General features: G+C 36.5%; 3 protein-coding genes across 4 annotated transcripts in view; 2 read left to right on the top strand and 1 right to left on the bottom strand.

Annotated features, from left to right (window-relative positions):
* Window positions 1–17,447, top strand: part of LOC129751230 (F-box/WD repeat-containing protein 11-like) — a 123,379-nt gene that overhangs the window by 88,072 nt on the left and 17,860 nt on the right. The window lies entirely within an intron of this gene.
* Window positions 5,205–5,849, bottom strand: LOC129751233 (uncharacterized). Its single transcript, XM_055746603.1, has 2 exons — window positions 5,608–5,849; window positions 5,205–5,545 (listed from the first exon to the last, which is right to left on the bottom strand). Exons 1-2 carry the CDS (start codon window positions 5,842–5,844, stop codon window positions 5,207–5,209), a joined length of 576 nt encoding a protein of 191 aa, XP_055602578.1. The 5' UTR covers window positions 5,845–5,849; the 3' UTR covers window positions 5,205–5,206.
* Window positions 13,675–15,072, top strand: LOC129751234 (uncharacterized). The gene is made up of 2 exons (XM_055746604.1): window positions 13,675–14,002; window positions 14,064–15,072. Exons 1-2 carry the CDS (start codon window positions 13,805–13,807, stop codon window positions 14,400–14,402), a joined length of 537 nt encoding a protein of 178 aa, XP_055602579.1. The 5' UTR covers window positions 13,675–13,804; the 3' UTR covers window positions 14,403–15,072.

Here is a 17,447-nt window from a genome sequence, read left to right as displayed (position 1 = left end):
TTGGAACATATTTTCTACATATAAAATACCAGACCCCAACGTTTTTCTTTTTTTATTTTTTTACTTTGGGGAGATTTTACAGATAAAAAATGGCGGATTTTTTCGTGAAAAATCGTAGTTTTTTCTTCAAACAGACACAAAAATTTCATAAAATTTTTTTAAGTTAAATAAAATCGTTGGGGTCCAGAAAAATATCTATTAAAAATATTTTGCTCTGATTTTTTGACTTCAGATGATTCTGTGCTGAGATACAGTGTCCACCGCAAATCCTGTTTTCTAAAAGGCATCCTCGGAAGTGCTCCGTCACCGGCTCATTTTTCAATATTTTTCTACGAAAAAATTACCAAATGTTCTTTTAACAATGCTTTGTATAATGCAAAAAATTTGAATACATTTGTTTGAACGATAGCTCTAGAAAAAAATCGCGAAAATGTTGTTTTTTTCCCGTTAGACCATACCCCCCCCCCCCCCCCCCCCAGTTTTGAAGCATCTTTCAAAATTACGGGAACACTTCATTATCATCCTGTATTTAAAAAAAAAGATTGAAATAGCGAAAGTCACGTTTCGCCAGCCAATAGTTAGCATCCCGGCCAACGTGAAATCGTTTAAGAGAAGATAACTTAAGTCGTTTACAGCATAGTGAAAAGATCGTATAAAATGTCGTCTGAAGTCAGTATATGATCGTATATGATAGAAAGCCCGCCTTGTTTTTAAATTTTGAAATGATTTTGCTCCCGCGCGAGATTCAAGTGAGAAAATCATCGTCATGTTCTCTCTGCAACCAGCAGTTCATCTTGGCTAAAATCAGATGAGAATTGAGTAATATTGACCAATGAGAGAACTGGAAAATATTGTCGCTGGGAACGATTTGAAGTCTATGAGAGTAAAATCTTGCGATCTCTTTCATTTCTTCGATAGGTACGAATAAGGTTTCGGATAACGTCCACTTGGTCTAATTTTCGTCGCTTTAGAAAAAATGAAATTTATGTATGTACATATCGGTATCGATTTTTGAATACGGCGAATGCGCCAACTGTAAACAAATCCAGATAACCACATAAATGCGTTAAACTCTTTATTTTACATCCGAAAATGATCTTCTTTTAATTTTTCTTATTTTAGTGAAGTTAAATTTAATTTTTTTAAATAAGGCGAATAGCTTTTTTTAAGAGTGTGTAATCTCACAGTTCCTTCGCCCATTTCCCCTCAAAATTCCGTCGCGAAAAAAAGGCCAATAGTTATTTTGAGATAGAAAAATGGCATTGAAGTTTTTGAAATTTGTTTTCCAGGACGAGGAGATGCATAAATCAGTATTTATAAGATCGTTGAATGTGCTAATGTTTTAATGTGAGCATTTGGACCCGCTTTCAAGCCGAAATTTGCTTGAATATTGCTTCTTTAATGAGTGATCTAAAAGGCGAACAGACATTCTGCAATTCAAAAGGGCGCTCCAATTTGGCGAATGAACAAAATGAGAGCACTAGTCTGTGGTAAAAGGGCCCACAGTTATATTTATTAATTTTTTGAAGTAATTAGTACGGAAAAGCTATATTTATCGATCGGGTGATGAAATTAAATCAATTTGAAAGCATTTTAGATACTTATTTAGGAAAATGATTGTACGCAGCTTAATAGGAAATTGATTTTATTTTCTGAAACCTGGAATGCGTTTTTCTCAAAACAAAGCATTCGCCGTATTCAAAAATCGATACCGATATATTGCCTCCGCTTTGATAAATGCTGTTTTTTTTTTAACTTTCATACGTATCAAAATAGGAATGATTCTCTTAGTCAAAAGTATACCGCCCTTAGAAACACTTGCTACAGGATACAATGAAGAGATAACGTTTGGAAAATCGGGCTATTTTGAATAACGTTGGACAGATAAAAATTCAATGCTATTTAAAACTTTTAATTGAACTTTTTGATTACATACATATGTTTCGAAACAGGCTGCATTCGTAAGAAAAATAGTAATTAGTAGATTGTTAGTAAATTGAATTAGTAAATGATGTCATCGGTATATTGAAATTCATAGTTCATAGTAGGATGAGTTCCTTGTACTTAGATTAGCCACAGATGAACAGATGTACAAGCTAAGCCTTGAATCATATATAAAAATCCCAATGACCGTTTTGAATCAATTTTTGGTTTTTGGTTGAGACATGTCTCCAAGGGAATCAGAGAGAACTATCAGAAAAAAAGTTTGTTGTAAACAAAAAAACTAGCAAAATATAATCAGTTTTGAAAAGGTCGTTTTACTACTTAACGAGTTTTGAGTAAATCGATGTTAACCCTTCATTTCATGATTTTTTATTTTTGCTTGAAAAAATTCTCAATAGTGCGCAATGATGAGTACATGAAGGGAAAAATAATGAAAAAATATTATTTTCTCATATGTCGAGGATTTAGCCAAAATTGTTGCAAATTTGCAACAACATGAAATGGTTATACCTTTTCGTTCCTCATACAAGACAGCTAGAAATAAATGCTTATTCCTATTTTATCCAGCACTAATCGTAGTTAAAGCTCAAGAACTTCGTAAACCTAGTGCCTGGACACAATTTAGCTGGGGTTAGTACCTTAGTATGTTGGTTATCCACCATGGATGCATGGATTCACCTAAGTTTCTGCCTAAGTATGTGCTTACATGCATTATTTAGATCAATTAGTTCGACAAATTTCCAATGCAGCTTACACTATATCCGAACCAAATGGCTTCGTTTGATCTGTTATCGAGTAAATGTATTACTTATGTTGATTAAAGTGTATTTTGGAAGAACAAGTCAATCAGGTGGACTAATTAACTATATGATTTCCGGTATCCGTGTATATTTAGCTGACCTGGAAAACTGATTGAACATTCTTATATATGAGAATTTCAAGGAAGCACATCTTACCTGTTCACCATTTATGTGATTTGGACCTAAAAGTTTCCTGCCGATACCCGTAATCGAACCCATTACGCCTAGCATACCAAAACCAGACTCACGCCAGCGTATTCGCTAGCGGCTAGACCTCCTAGGCACAGTATTATTTTGGGAGCTGGGGGGGGGGGGTTGGTAGATATGCGATAATATTCATTACGTTTGCTTATGGAAAGCTGAAACGTCTTTCCAATACAACTTTTTTGAAAAAATTACCTTGCCAAAATCAATATTTTAACAATGAAATTCAAGCTTTGGACTTGTATTCAGTTCTTTTTCAGTAACTCCATTTTTTGTGAAAAGTTTAATGGTATTCTTCGTGCTCATAGTTTTTTAGCGCAATATACAGCAATCTAGAAACAAGTTCATTCTCGGCTGACAACTATGTTTGAATTATTAAACCTTAAAAATTGTGATGAAAAAATGATTTTTATGCATGGTATACTTAGATTCAAAGAATCAAGCAACTTGAAAATCAGGAAATACAAATTATTGAAGAAACAAATTGCGTTTTTTTCTTCAAACACCTACACTAAAAAACAAAAAAAAAATTTTTATTATTCATTAATTATAAAAAAAAACCGATGGATAAAATACATTAAAAATGGGTTTACCCGTATAACATTTATTGAATATGGTACGCGTTTGGAAGAGTAAACAGAATTATAAGTAGGACTTGAATGGAACTGTTATTTTCGTCTCTCCATGATGATTGAATTCGTACTGAAAACATAAAAACTGTTATCATAAATACTATACAAACGATAAAAAAGTATTTGAAGAACATTATGGGACTAATGTTTCAAACTAGGGTATAACATTATCAAGTAGTGAGCAGAAAAAAATGTTTATTATTATTTTCTAAAAATTTGAAAATATTTTCTACGAACAAATACAATCTTTTCCGGGGATCATAAAATTATTTTCAAAATCATCGTTGGATGCATTTGAAAAATTAAAGATGCTAAATTATTAATATAAACACTTTAAATACTCAAAAGTCACAAATTTGTACTAAATGTGACGCATGGTTGATGATCTAGCCAAAAGAATTTGTTCTTGGTTTTCCCCAATATTTTTACAGTTGTCAGCCATTTTGTTCAGTTAGAGGCTTATTCATCTGCATTATTCCAAAAATATCTCGACAACATGATAATATAGCATTATAAATAATAATACTTTCATCAGGAAACATATATACTGTTTAAACGATGAAACATTAGAAAGCACACATTGTAACCCATAGACCTAACTAAAGGTGCTACCGTTGCATGATGTTGCAAATTTGCAACAATTAATTAAAGGCCGTTATATCAGACAAAAAATCAAAAAAATCTTCAAATTGTATTCAATTGTGTTAATTGGATTACTGAAAATGCGAAAATATTTTTTTCAGACAATTTTTTTTTTTCGCAGTGTGAATTGGACTAGGTCAAAATTCTGAAAAATAAGCCTTTTTAAATATATCATATTTTTCAGATTCAAATGGGTCTAGTTTCTATATGTATACGCAGAAAGTCATTTTTTTTTAATTCAACGTAATCTTGAAGTTAGAAACATTATTGCCCTGAAGAAAAAAGTTGAATATTTGGTTTTCTGCAAAAGTTACAACAGCTTTAATTAATTGTTGCAGATTTGTTACTTTATGAAACGAAGGGTTAAAGCTTCGTAACACGTTTGTGATTTTTTTTTGTTTCGATTATAGTCGTTTTAACATCTTTATGTCATTCGCGACTTATATCAACGATGCAGTTGGCGGACAGTCATTGAAAAACTTATCCGGTACAACTGTGTTCGATGTTTACTCTTGGGCTCGAACTCACGGACATCGGCTCAGGAGGCAACTGACTTGCCAACTAAGCTATATCACAAGCCCAAATTTGTGATATTGCATATTGAAAATCGTCGATCCTTTTGGGCAACGTCATTTTCTGGACGCTCGCTTCAGCTTCTAGATCAGAAGATATCATGATTCTACTTGAGCAAAAGGAGAAGCCCAAAAATAAGCTTCGGAATTACAAGAAACAAAAATATTTCATTGCATTCATTGAATTGAACTCGACCTCCCTTCCACAGCAAAAGAATTCCACGGCAAACAATTTTCTTTGCATAAACAATCTTTGGACCTTCGAAGAGCAACAGTACGTCTTTGAAATAGACTGAGATTATTATTGGTCCACAAGAGGTTCCTCGAGGCACACAAGAATAGTATGTATAGAATTTCATTTTGAGCGTTTTTTTTTTTGTTGTCGAAAAATACTTTATTCAATTGTATCATATTAACCAAAATAGTTTTCGCCATATGCATTCATGGTCCAGGCTACGGTAAACCCTTCTCCGCTTGAATCTTCCACCTTGATAACAGCTTTCCACAATCCGGACGGGTTATACGGACTAAACATGTTACTATCGAGAATGTGGTTGTTCATCGTCATTTCCCGAGCAGTTATGGGACAATCCCCAACTTGAAATATATTATCCACCACATCCTTGTAGTACTTTTCATAATCCGGAAAGACGTTTTTAGTGAAATCACACATATTTGTTTTGGGAATCTTCATCGGGTAGTGGTTGAACTGTTGATTTCCCTTCGGGCTGTGAAAGAAGTTTATGTCAATCTGCCATGAGGAAAAAAACAGTTATTATAATTTAACTTATATTTTTTAAAAAGTAAACTCACGTTATGATCTGCTCCCAAATCCTTCTTCAGATTTATGGTACCGAAAAGGGCCGACGTGGTGCGATTAAGTTTCTTCACGCGGAGGATAAACTCGCCAACTTCAGTGCCATTATACTGCTCGAATCCTTCATACAGAACGTCCTTTGCGGCGGAACATTTGGAACTGAACTGCAGCACAGCGACGCAACACAGAACAAGCGAAAGCCATTCCACCCTTAACAGACTACAGTTTTCCATTGAATCAAAACCGCCGAGCAAATGATCATGTAGCTCATTCAATTCGGAAGTTTATATATAACATTCACGTGTAACTTTTCGTGAAATGATAAATGAAACAAGGAGAACATTGGTATTTGCATGTTTGATGTCATGGAATCAGTGTCTATGTTATTTCATATGATAGATTTGTATCAGTTGTTTGTTAGATTCATCTTGTAGCGTGCTTGACCGATTTAAGTCGTGTTGTTTTGCCAAAGTGTTGTAAGTTTAACAAATGGGCTCAAATTAATGTTGAACATATTTTAAATGATAATTTTTGTTTTCCTATCATTTGTAGAGTGAAATGCAAAATAAACATTGCCGACTTTCTAAGCTTTAAATTATCCTCAGTTGCCATTTTTATGTCAGCAGAGAATCATCGAAATCATCGGAATTGTTCATACGCTAAAACAGTTAACCAAATACTTTCACACATTAGTCACTTATATGTTTTTTTTACACATTACAAAAACATATACAGTACCGTTCATAATTGTATAGAAATTGGAAGTACGCGCACTGTCACTTCGACTTTGAACTTCCACAACTTTTTACTCTGATGATATTTTTTGATCAAATTTTCTGCGTTAGTTAGGTCAACTATCACACTATTATACCACAAAATTTGAGCTATCTGGAGTTTGTGTGGCCTGATATACAGGAATTCTACGAAAATCGGACTTTTTGTTCTTTTCTCATTCAAACTGCAATATCTCAGAAAATACGCTACATTTTTTATTGAAATTTTGCAGAGTGATTGTTGAAATATAAAGTAAGCATGTCTGAAGTTTTTGAAAGGTTCGATCGATGGGATCAAAAGTGACAAGAGGTACAATTTTTCAGGCATGAACCCAGAAATGCGATTTCTATAGAATTTTGGACGATTCATGAGAACAATATCGTTTCCATCCACAAATCAGTAAAAATATGTCTGGTAGAAGAAATGAAGAAAAGAAAAAATGGAATAAATGATCTATTTGTGTTTTGAAATCAGAATCTCGCGATATTGTTTTGATTTTTTGGCTGAAATAGATATACTGGTTGTTAAACATAAAATAGGACTTTCCTATGAAAACATTCGTCCAAAATTCTATAGAAATCGTATTTCTAGGATCATGCCTGAAATATTGTACCTCGCGTAACTTTTCATCCCATCAATCGAACTTTTCAAAAACTTCAGACATGATAGCTTTACATTTTAACAATCACTCTGCAAAATTTGAACAAATTATGTAGTGTAGTTTCTGATATATTGCAGTTTGAATGAGAAAAGTCCAAAAAGTCCGATTTTCGTAGAATTCCTGTATCTCAGGCCAGACAAACCCCAATGAGCTCAAACTTTGTGATATAATCGTGTGATAGTTGATCTATCTTTTGCAGAAAATTTGATAAAAAAAATATCATCAGTATAAAAAGTTATGGAAGTTCAAAGTCGAAGTGACAGTACGCGTGCTTCCAATTTCTATACAATTATGAACGGTACTGTAAGTGACTAATATTACCTCAGCACCAACATTAGAAAAGGGTGTATAAAAGTCAAAGCAAACAAAATCCGTTTTGAGTGGATTCATGAAGCCTAATATAAGCTCTACTTATGAAAAAAAAAACCGTTTTGAATTTATCAGTTCCTATTAGATTTAAAATGAAATTTGAGCAGATGATCTTAAAATCTATAGACATAATATGACATTACTCCCACAAAAATTGGTTTATATACCCTTTACGCCAGAACATAGCAAACGGAAAAAAGCTATTCACTAACTCCACTGGGTCTCTCCATAAGCGTTTGTCAAAAAAGAAGCAAAATTTTATATCCATCTCACTCACAGTACACACATCAGACATACAGTTCAAGGCAAAGTGTGTATGACCATTTAGATAAAAATCATACTCCAGCTAGGTTCTATAAGCAATTTCGAGCTTTTTTTCCATGAAAATATCCGTATATCTATACAAACATATGAAGAATACTCCTACAGGCCGTTTGAGTGACATAAACTTGATAGATTTAACGTCAATTTTGATAAGCAGTTTAAAAAAGGTTGCAAAATTTTCAAACGCATTTTTCTCGAAATGTTATAAATGAATAGGCCCTTTTCACGTGTTGGTACTGATCTTATATTTTGGCAGGGACAGCTTCTCAAAATATCAACCAATAGGGTAACGGACTTATTTTGGACCAAGGGGCCTATTTTGGACCACCTTGTTTAGCTTTCTTATAAAGCAACCAATAATGAAAAAAAAGATAGTGCATCACATGAGGTGCCCGAGCTTCAACAATATTTGCTAAAAACATTTCATGATTATTTTTTTATAAGAGAGCTAACAAGGTGGTCCAAAATAAGTCCTCTGGTCCAATTTAAGTCCGTTACCCTACTAGGTATACATATAAAATTACCATGATTACTTGATTGAACAAGCAAAATGAGAGTACCTACCTTTTTATCATATAACATGACATTTATCACACGTTTTTTGCACTTAGATACCTACCCATTATACTACATTGTTAGGCTGTTCAAATATTCAAATTTATCTAGATTTAAATGCTATCAATCATAATTACTGGAAACGAGTTACAACTAAAATTTGCCATTGTATTGCTTATAATCACAAATATAAATAAACTGAACGCCAATATAATAAATGAGTCGCAGATTGGTTGCAGCAGAAAGCTGTTCACTCAAAATTGAGAATGATGTTCAACACGATTCTAACTGTGACACTCCTAGCCAATGTAACATTGGCGCTACAAGTGATGTACGAAGGATTCCAGCAATTCAGCGGTTTTGAAACAATAGAATTTGCTGTACGAATAAGGAAAATTAACCGTACAACGACAGCTGCTACTGGAAAAATTATTTTTAAAAAGGAACTAGGCGCAGATTGCAAGGTAGAACATATAGAAATTTGACGACATACAAAGTCACATTATTAATTGCTTCCTCCACTACAGTTTACCATGCGCTTCTTCCACAGTCCGTTGGGCAATCAACAGTTCATTTACTATCCGATGAAAATTCCCGAATCCGATGTGTGTTTTTTCTTTAAGTTTATTTATCCTGATTATGTGGATTATTTCAAGGACTACCTTACCAACTTACCAAAGGTTGGTGAATGCCCGATTAGCCCTAGAGTGGTGGAGATGAACAATCATATAATGGATTCAAGAATGTTCCCGAAATATATGCCAGCGGGTTTGTGGAAGGCAGTCCTGACTGGGGAAGGTCTTGGAGATAACCTTACTTTTGAACTTACCGTAAACATACGCGGGGACAACTACTACGGGGGATGATTCGTGGACCTCAAGGGTCAATCATCATCTTCGGAAGTGTGAGTCTCGTTGCTAAAGGTTCAGTTTAAAAAACAGCTTTAATGTTCGAGAAATACAAAATAGTATCTATATCAGCTTATCACGAAGAAAATATTCTAAATCTCAAATTTCGTAGCAAATACAGACCCCGTTCGTTTTTGGCAACACGCCCGTAAATTTCATGTTGCCAAAATCGAATGTTGCCAAAATCGAACGGTTTTTTTTGTCACTTTTTATTTTTTATTTTTATTTCAAATTAGTCAAAATTGATGTAGAATCTTATATTAGCATAATTTTTTTCAATTTGACTCAATTATATTAGTTTTAAGCAGTGAAACATGGAAAAATTCATGATTTTACTGTTTAAAACTATTATAATTAAGCCGAATTGAAAAATTTCAAGCAAATATTACGTTTTACATTAATTTTGATTAATTTGAAATATTTTGAAATGAAAATAAAAAATAAAAAAGTGACAAAAAAAATCGTCTTTTTTGAATGTTGCCAAAAACGAACGCTTTTTGCTCGGATGTTGCCAAAATCGAATGTTGTCAAAATCGAACGGGGTCTGTACCTTGAAATTATCCGATTAGTTTATTTATAAGCTTAGAATTCTGGATAAAAAAAAACCCTTATTTTTTCAATTATTAAATGTTTATTTATCGTCTTGAAAAACGACCAAATTCAAAGCAATACACACAACTCTCATAGTTTTCTGGCGTGACTCAAGTCGGTGGCAAGTGACTTTTTAAATCGTTACCTATTACGCAGGTGACTTCAAGCAAATGGAATTCCGGCTGTTATTTACAGTCAATGCATCGAAGCTCTTTCATTGCCGCTAGCCCAAATCTTTAACCGATCATTTCAACAACGTAAATTCCCGGACTATTGGAAAAATTCCCTCATGTTTCCTGTCTTTAAAAATGGCGAACGACAAAATGTGAAGCAATATCGAGGCATTACGGGTTTATCTGCAGGATCCAAGCTTTTCGAAATTGTTGTAAGTTAAGGCCTTTTACGCGCTTCTTCACATCACATTGCCGCTGAACAGCATGGATTCATGTCTGGTAGATCGGTGAGTACCAATCTTTTAGCGTACACGTCGTTTTGAACCAAATAGACAGGAAAAAACAGGTCGATGCAATATACATCGATATCAAAGCGGCATTTGATACGATTTTCACGAAACCTTACTCGCAAAGTTAGCTAAGCTTGGTGTTCATGACAACATAGTCTCTTGGTTGAAATCATTCTTTACCGAGTATTAGGCTCAAATTTGGTAATAGCATATAATTTCCTTTTACTAACCGGTCTGGAGTGCCGCTATTGAGCAATTTGGGAGCTTTACTGTTTGTTCTGTTTTTCAACGACCTGATTTTGGTTAGCTTGGAAATTGGAAACAAAATAGGATATGCTGATGCTCTTAAACTATTCGTTCCAGTTGAATCCACTGGCAATTGTGCACACCTTTAATCTTCGCTAGATCACTTTGGTGAATGGTGTAGACTTAATAAGCTACTAGTTAGCGTGCTCGGTTGTGCCTTTCCGTATATTCTGACAGGTGCCAGCTTCTGGGATTAAATAGAAACATTACAGTGCCGCCGAAAACTCAACAGGCATCAGTCATCGCAAAAATACTGAATGGAGAAATTCAGTTGCCAGACTTGCTAGGAATGATAAACTCTAATGCTCCTTCGAGGACTTTAAGTAATCACTCTTTGCTATCGAATCGAACCCACCGAACAAGTGGTGTAATGATGCGTAACGTTCCAGATTGCCGAACATCTACATCAATTGGGAGTGCCATCTAGTCGATTCATTAACCGAGATTTTGAGAGTACTAACGTGTTTAAGGTTTTTAATACTATAAATTTAGAACCGATTGGTTGAGAAACACCGGTTTTAGTCAGGAGTGTCAAATGAAGTCTAGCCGGTGAAACAAATCTTGAATGAGGGTTAATGGGTCTGGGAATGTCAGCCCGGATTTCGCAAAAAGCGATCAACTTTGTCGAACTTTATTGTGAAGGTCCCCTTTATCAGGTTGTGCCGCACATAAAAAGCAAGTAGATGCTTTACACGTGAACTTGGCCAAGGCACTGGATCGGCTTTTCTACAAGCTGATCGTCAAACTGAAAAAATGGGATTCCCAACATGATTTGTAAAAAGATTCGAATCATATCTCCGAGGCAGAACTGCATTTGTTCGACACGGTTACATGAAATTCCAATACTTCACTGTTCCTTCAGGAGTTCCTCAAGGGAGTTTTTTGGGTCCACTACTGTTCAACTTGTTTATGAACGACCTTTGTGATATAATTGGTTCTGAATTAGTGCTCTACGCTGATGATCTAAAAATGTACCGCAATATCACAAAATTCAGACTGTTTGTCACTGCAACATGATCTCGATAAGCTTATGCTCTGGTGCCAAGTGATTGCGACTGAAGGTAATTTAAAAAAAAAAATAATTATAACATTCACTAGAAGCAGATTGAGGCTGAGATCGCGCATTTTTACACAGCTATTAACACAGTACTTCAGAAAGTTCAACCCATTTTTGATTTGGGTGTGATTGTGAATGAGACTCTAAATTTCAAGGAACATCTTGCTGAACCCATGGCGAAGACTAAAACAGTTCTGGTAAGGAACAGCAAAGAATTCAGCGATATTACCACTCTGAAGGCATTGTACTGCTCGCTCTTCCGCCGTTTTTTTTGGAGTACAGCATTAAAGTTTGGGCATCAATCTCAATCGGCGGCGGCGGTATGAAACGAATGCCAACCTGAACTGACATTTTTTGCCAGAAGCGCTTTCAGAAGTCAGCGATAAAAGGTGACATTCCACAATCATGTAAGTGACTTGATGGATATCCTTTACTGCTGCAGCATCAGACACCTTGAAGTATAGAATCACATTTTGAAATGCCGAAAAGCGGTAGATCGAAATACGATAAATCCTATAACTCCAGGAAAGTGGTGATAAAAGTAATACATTTTTCAACGTATTACACAATGAGAAAATTATTTGCACCAAAATTACACCAAACCTAAAGAGTGTCCACGATGAAATTGCCATACACAAAATTGATTCGCAAAATTCGAGTTTTCATCCGATTGTCATTAATTTTTCAGAGATTGAAAAACAACTATTGAACTTCATTTTACCATTTTACTCGTATTTCATTTACAGTCCATACGCAAATGCCCGCACCTTGGCCATAAGATTCTGCACAATTTGTGAATCAACAGTTTTTTGCATGTAAAGCCATACTTTCTTCAGTTCCTCGACTGTCTTCACTACCTTAGGTCATTTAAGAAGGTGCTGCTTCATAATCGCCAAGTACTTCTCGATGGGGCGGAGCTCCGGAGCGTTGGGAGGGTTGAACATTTTCGTGGTATTGTCCGCATACCACTTCAGCACGTCCTTGGAGTAGTGGTATGAGCCCAAATCCGGCCAGAAGATTGTTGGGACGTTGTGGGCCTTCAGGAGAGGAAGCAGCCGCTTCTGGAGGCACCCTTTCATGTACACCTGTCCGTCCATCGTATCCTGGGTAACGAAAGGTGCACTCCGCTTCCCGCACGTACAGATGGCTTGCCAAACCAGGAATTTCTTCGCAAATTTGGACATCTTCTGAGTACAGACATGCTCCGGACGCTGAACTTATCCTTGGCCGTGAAAAAGAGGTTGTCGGGGATCTGTTTGAAGTTGGCCTTCACATATGTTTTGTCGTCCATGATTCAACTTTCAACTCGTTCATGATTCAACTTTCGTCAGCATGAAGAGATACAACTTCCTGGCACGGGTTTTGGTGGACTTGTTCTGCTTCTCGTCGCGATTAGGGGTCTTTTGTATCTTGAACGTTCGAAGCCCAGCCTTAGTTCTGGCCTTCTGGACAGAACTTCGGCTTAGGTGCAGCTTCTTAGCCACATCCCAAACGGAGGCGTTCGGGTTTCGGTTGAAGGCCCCAACTACGCGGTTGTGATGTTTGGTGCTGAACGGAATACTTTTTCCTTCACTTCTAGGGTTCCGATCGGCGGTGAATCCTTGTTCTTGCGATGAATGCGCAAGATTTTATCACGCACGAGCGGTTCTTTCGACTCCATTTCCGCGAGTTTTGATCATAGGACTTTAAAACTTGCAAGATATAAACAATGCACTATGAACTAAATCCACCCATATTTTCATTTAATTCTACCCAACAATTCAATAGTTAGAGCAATTTCATAGTGTGACAATTTCATCGTGAACACCCTTTGCAAAATAAACAAGCATAACTCGCTTTAAGTGGATACCAAATAGGTATCTATCCATACCATTACATTGTTGTTTTAATGTGGATTTATCTTGTGTTCTATATAGGCAATCGGTTCAGCTAACCAGAGTTGTGTAATGTTACAATCGAAATCTGCCATTATAAGTTTAATACAGTAAACATCCTGAGATTATTACGCCATTCGTTCGTGACACAATTATTAGCTACTGTGTACTGTGTAATGAGCTTCCTCTCGGCATTTAATCAATCAGTAAAGATCACTCGGGTGCTTGTAATATATAAATTAATGAAACGCCAATATGGTCGATGATTCGCGATCTGTCTTGAACAGAAACTAGTTCATACAATATTTAAAATGACATTCAAAGTTACGTTCTCTGTGATGCTCCTAGTCAACGTTGCATTAGCGTTACAACCGATGTTCGAGGGATTCGAGCAATACAGCGGTGCCGAGGCAGTCGAATATGATATACGAGTTAAGAAAATTAATCGCACAACGACGGCACTGACTGGAAAAATCATCATAAAAAAAGAATTGGGTACAGATTTTAAGGTATAACATGTGGAAATTCGACGGAAATGTGTTCTTCTAATCATTACGTTTTTCTCTACAGTTTACCATGCGCTTCTTTCATAGTGCATTGGGGAATCAACAGTTCGTTCACTACCCAATGAAAATTCCCGAGTCCGATGTGTGCTTTTTTACCAAGTATATATATCCTGATTACGAAAAGTACTTTGTGGATTACTATACCAACTTGATAAACGCCGGTGATTGCCCGGTAACGCCGAGGGTGATCGAGGTGAACAATCACGTCCTCGATAAGAAAATGTTTCCCAGATATTTACCGGCAGGTTTTTGGAAGGCTATCCTGTACGGACAGGGTCCCGGAGACAATGTAAGCTTCTCGATAACGGCGAACGCCCGCGGGGACAATTACTATGGAGGATGACTTGTTGACCGCGTTGGAATCATCGTCACAATGGGAATCTGGATTCGATTCGGTTCCCCACGGGGTAGCTTTAAGTTCATAGGTGTACAATTTTTGTTTTCCAAACATCCACAGTTGTAGAAAGGTGGGTCGAAATAGTTTGTGTTACCAAAAACACATTTTGATTTAAGGATAACCCTCAGTTTTTCTGGAAAGAAAAGTTACGCAAAAGTGTGTGTAGATAGAAAATGCTGTTTGTTCCTATTTCTGTCATCTCTTTATGCCAATTTTATCACTGAGTAAGAATGTCATTTTTGGTGTTAGATTCGAGCTATGAGTGTAGAGTGTTTCATTTAACGATTGCAAATCTCTTTAGATTAAAGTACAATAAATAGCTTTTAATTTGACTATCCTACTCACTTTTCTATGTCAAGCCAATTGAGAGATAACGCCGATTGTTTACAATCGAATTTTGCTTTGTTCGTAATTCATAACGCGTAAGAGGGGCTATAAGAAATAAAAATCCATAAGTGTGTCATGTTCCTCGACTAGGTGTTTTGATTTTGCGCTAGCTAAATTTTACCGATGAATGAATGAGTGAATTAATGAATGGCTGATACCCTTCGAAGGCACGTTTTCCTAGCAAATAATTTTTCACAATCGAATTCGTTGTTTACATTTGACACAGTACCTCCACAGGTACATTCATAGTTAGGCCCAACTTCCTCTTTCCTTCTCATGCAAACAACAAACAACGCCAATGTTAGAGACGGCAGCGAGCAATCCGGTTAACCTACTTTCCATCAGCGTTGCCCACAGTTGGGCTGGACGGACGGTTGAAGTTTGTTGTTGTTATGTCTCGTACCTATAAGGTGGATACAAAACTTGACTTTGGAATAGACGTCGACGATGATGAATGCAGTGGAAACGACGAACGTTCTGTGAAAGGCAGCAGCGAGGGGCAGCTAGGCAGCAGTTGGTGGGTCAACGGATCTTAAATGGCTGTGATGGAGATGGTTTTATTTGCCAGGTATATTTGGATGTGACACTGGCTAACTGCTTGACTAAATTGTCGTACCTGGTCGCGTGAGTGCCTCTGCCACAGTCAGCTTGATATGGCAGTAGAATGGCATCCGAGTGAGACGTAAAGTGTGGGTTTAGGTTCGGAAAACATAAACACTTGAGAAACACACCCCTCTTCAAATGATTACTGAATCAAGTGAAACAGTCGTATTTTGAACTTGCGATTCATTTGATTACAGTTAATTTGTAGTTTATTTATTTTACCGAAACGATAAAACGTATAGAAATTCACAATGATATCTTTTTCTAGCGTTATCTATCTTTTCAAGCTTTGTAAAGAATTATGTGTTTGTCATGTTCTTATAGTAGTTGTGATTATAACACTGATCAAACCTAAATCTTAGTTTATTGGTCATTCCTATTTAAAAGATATAATACTTAAAGACCAACCATTTGCATTTTTGTTGTTGTTCACATTGAAAACATTGAGAAATACACTTATCCCTTGGTCTGGCATTATTTCTCTCTGTACGTCTCGGTGGTCGAGTGGTTAGCGTGGTAAGACGGTAATCGCTGGTCCACTGATGGCATGGGTTCGATTCCCATCTCGGTACTGGATGTTAAATGTTTCTTAAGTTGTCCACGTCATTTATTCAGTCTGTAAAAGCCTAAATCGGCTAAGACGGTATATGTTTTTTTTAAATTCCTAATCTTTGCAACATTCCTGTGAATGAAACAGCAATCAATCCCACAAGCTCAAAACGGACCGACGGACTGCTTAATCGAACTATCTTCCTTATTCACAGTGCTTAAGATAACGTTATCAAAAGGCACTACAGCTGTTCATACTCCATCTGAAATCAACTCTATATAAACTTTCTGGAGATATTCACATAACATACAGCACAGTGAGTGGCAAACAACCAGATGGGCTTTGGTAGTTGTTCTGAAGAACAAACGAGACAGGGGTCTGCGTCTTGCAAGGTTAAGCACGATCTACTTTAAACTCTGAATTGATTCCACCACTCGCGGTGTTAAAACCTAGAGTTGTTTCCATTTCATTGTAGACTGACCTCAGCGGCAAGAAGGTTGTCAAGTTAAAATCGTCTTATCCCACAGCTAGCGATTGAGTTAATGCAGCATGAACTTCACCTCCGAGAGGTATCCGAAAAGAATTGTTCCCAACGATTTAAGCAGTGAATATAAGATTTCTTTGTACTGCAGGACACACTTTAGGGTACGGTACTTAACTAGCGAGGAATATCTTCGAAATAAAATGACCCTTGATGCCAGATGAGTCATTCAAGTTGGAGTTGGTTGACGTCTTCGTTTGAAAGCATCCGAATCTCAGCATAGAGCTCCGGGCGGGTACTTTGTCCGGAACATTCGCAACACTAGTCATCCTACTTTGAACCTTCTGATTTTGAGTTCCAGGTTCCATACCTGCTTTGTCTTCATGGACCTTCTTTATCAACATCTTCTAGGTTGAACTCTTTAGCAATGACCCTTTCCTTGGCTCATGGATTACATCACCTGCACAAGTCCTTATTTTATGAACTAGTGAGTAGTGAGCCAAGTCTATCAATTTTAGACTCCTGCATATGGGTGTCCACGATGAAGTTGCCACCAGTGCTGCAAATTTTCTTAAAGCACAAATGATACTGACTGTGATTTTCTATCAGTGTAAAAAGCTTTAACTGAAATGAACGGAATAGAAAAGTCAACAAATATAAAAGCTTCTGATCGGCTCGGTCATCTTCGCGCGTACAGAAAGCTGTGTGAGTGTGTCTATCAGTCAGTAGAAGGCTCACTCGTAAACCCGAACTAACTTGTTTCACTCGAAAGCTATGAAAGCGTCTTTCGCTTAGGCATTTCTGTCACTCACTGTATTTGATCAGTGACTGAAGCTTAAGTATTCAATCAGTGTCAGCGAAAGTTGCTGATAATTTCAGCAAGCATTTGTTTTTGCCATTATTGCAATTTGTGAATTGGGGTTCGAAAAGAAATGGCGACTTGAAAATCGCTTGTTCTGTTCTGTACGAT

Source organism: Uranotaenia lowii, chromosome 3, assembly GCF_029784155.1.
Source record: "Uranotaenia lowii strain MFRU-FL chromosome 3, ASM2978415v1, whole genome shotgun sequence".
Classification (NCBI taxonomy): Eukaryota; Metazoa; Arthropoda; class Insecta; order Diptera; family Culicidae; genus Uranotaenia; species Uranotaenia lowii.
The sequence above is the reverse complement of the archived record's forward strand: the minus strand, read 5'-3'. Positions and strand labels throughout refer to the sequence as shown.

Bases quoted from the DNA above. Each gene is read 5' to 3' on its own strand.
- LOC129751233 (XM_055746603.1), bottom strand. From the start codon at position 5,844: ATGGAAAACTGTAGTCTGTTAAGGGTGGAATGGCTTTCGCTTGTTCTG. The intron at 5,546-5,607 runs GTGAGTTTACTT...TCCTCATGGCAG, and splicing joins ATTTGGGAGCAGATCATAAC to ATTGACATAAACTTCTTTCA.
- LOC129751234 (XM_055746604.1), top strand. From the start codon at position 13,805: ATGACATTCAAAGTTACGTTCTCTGTGATGCTCCTAGTCAACGTTGCA. The intron at 14,003-14,063 runs GTATAACATGTG...TTTTCTCTACAG, and splicing joins AATTGGGTACAGATTTTAAG to TTTACCATGCGCTTCTTTCA.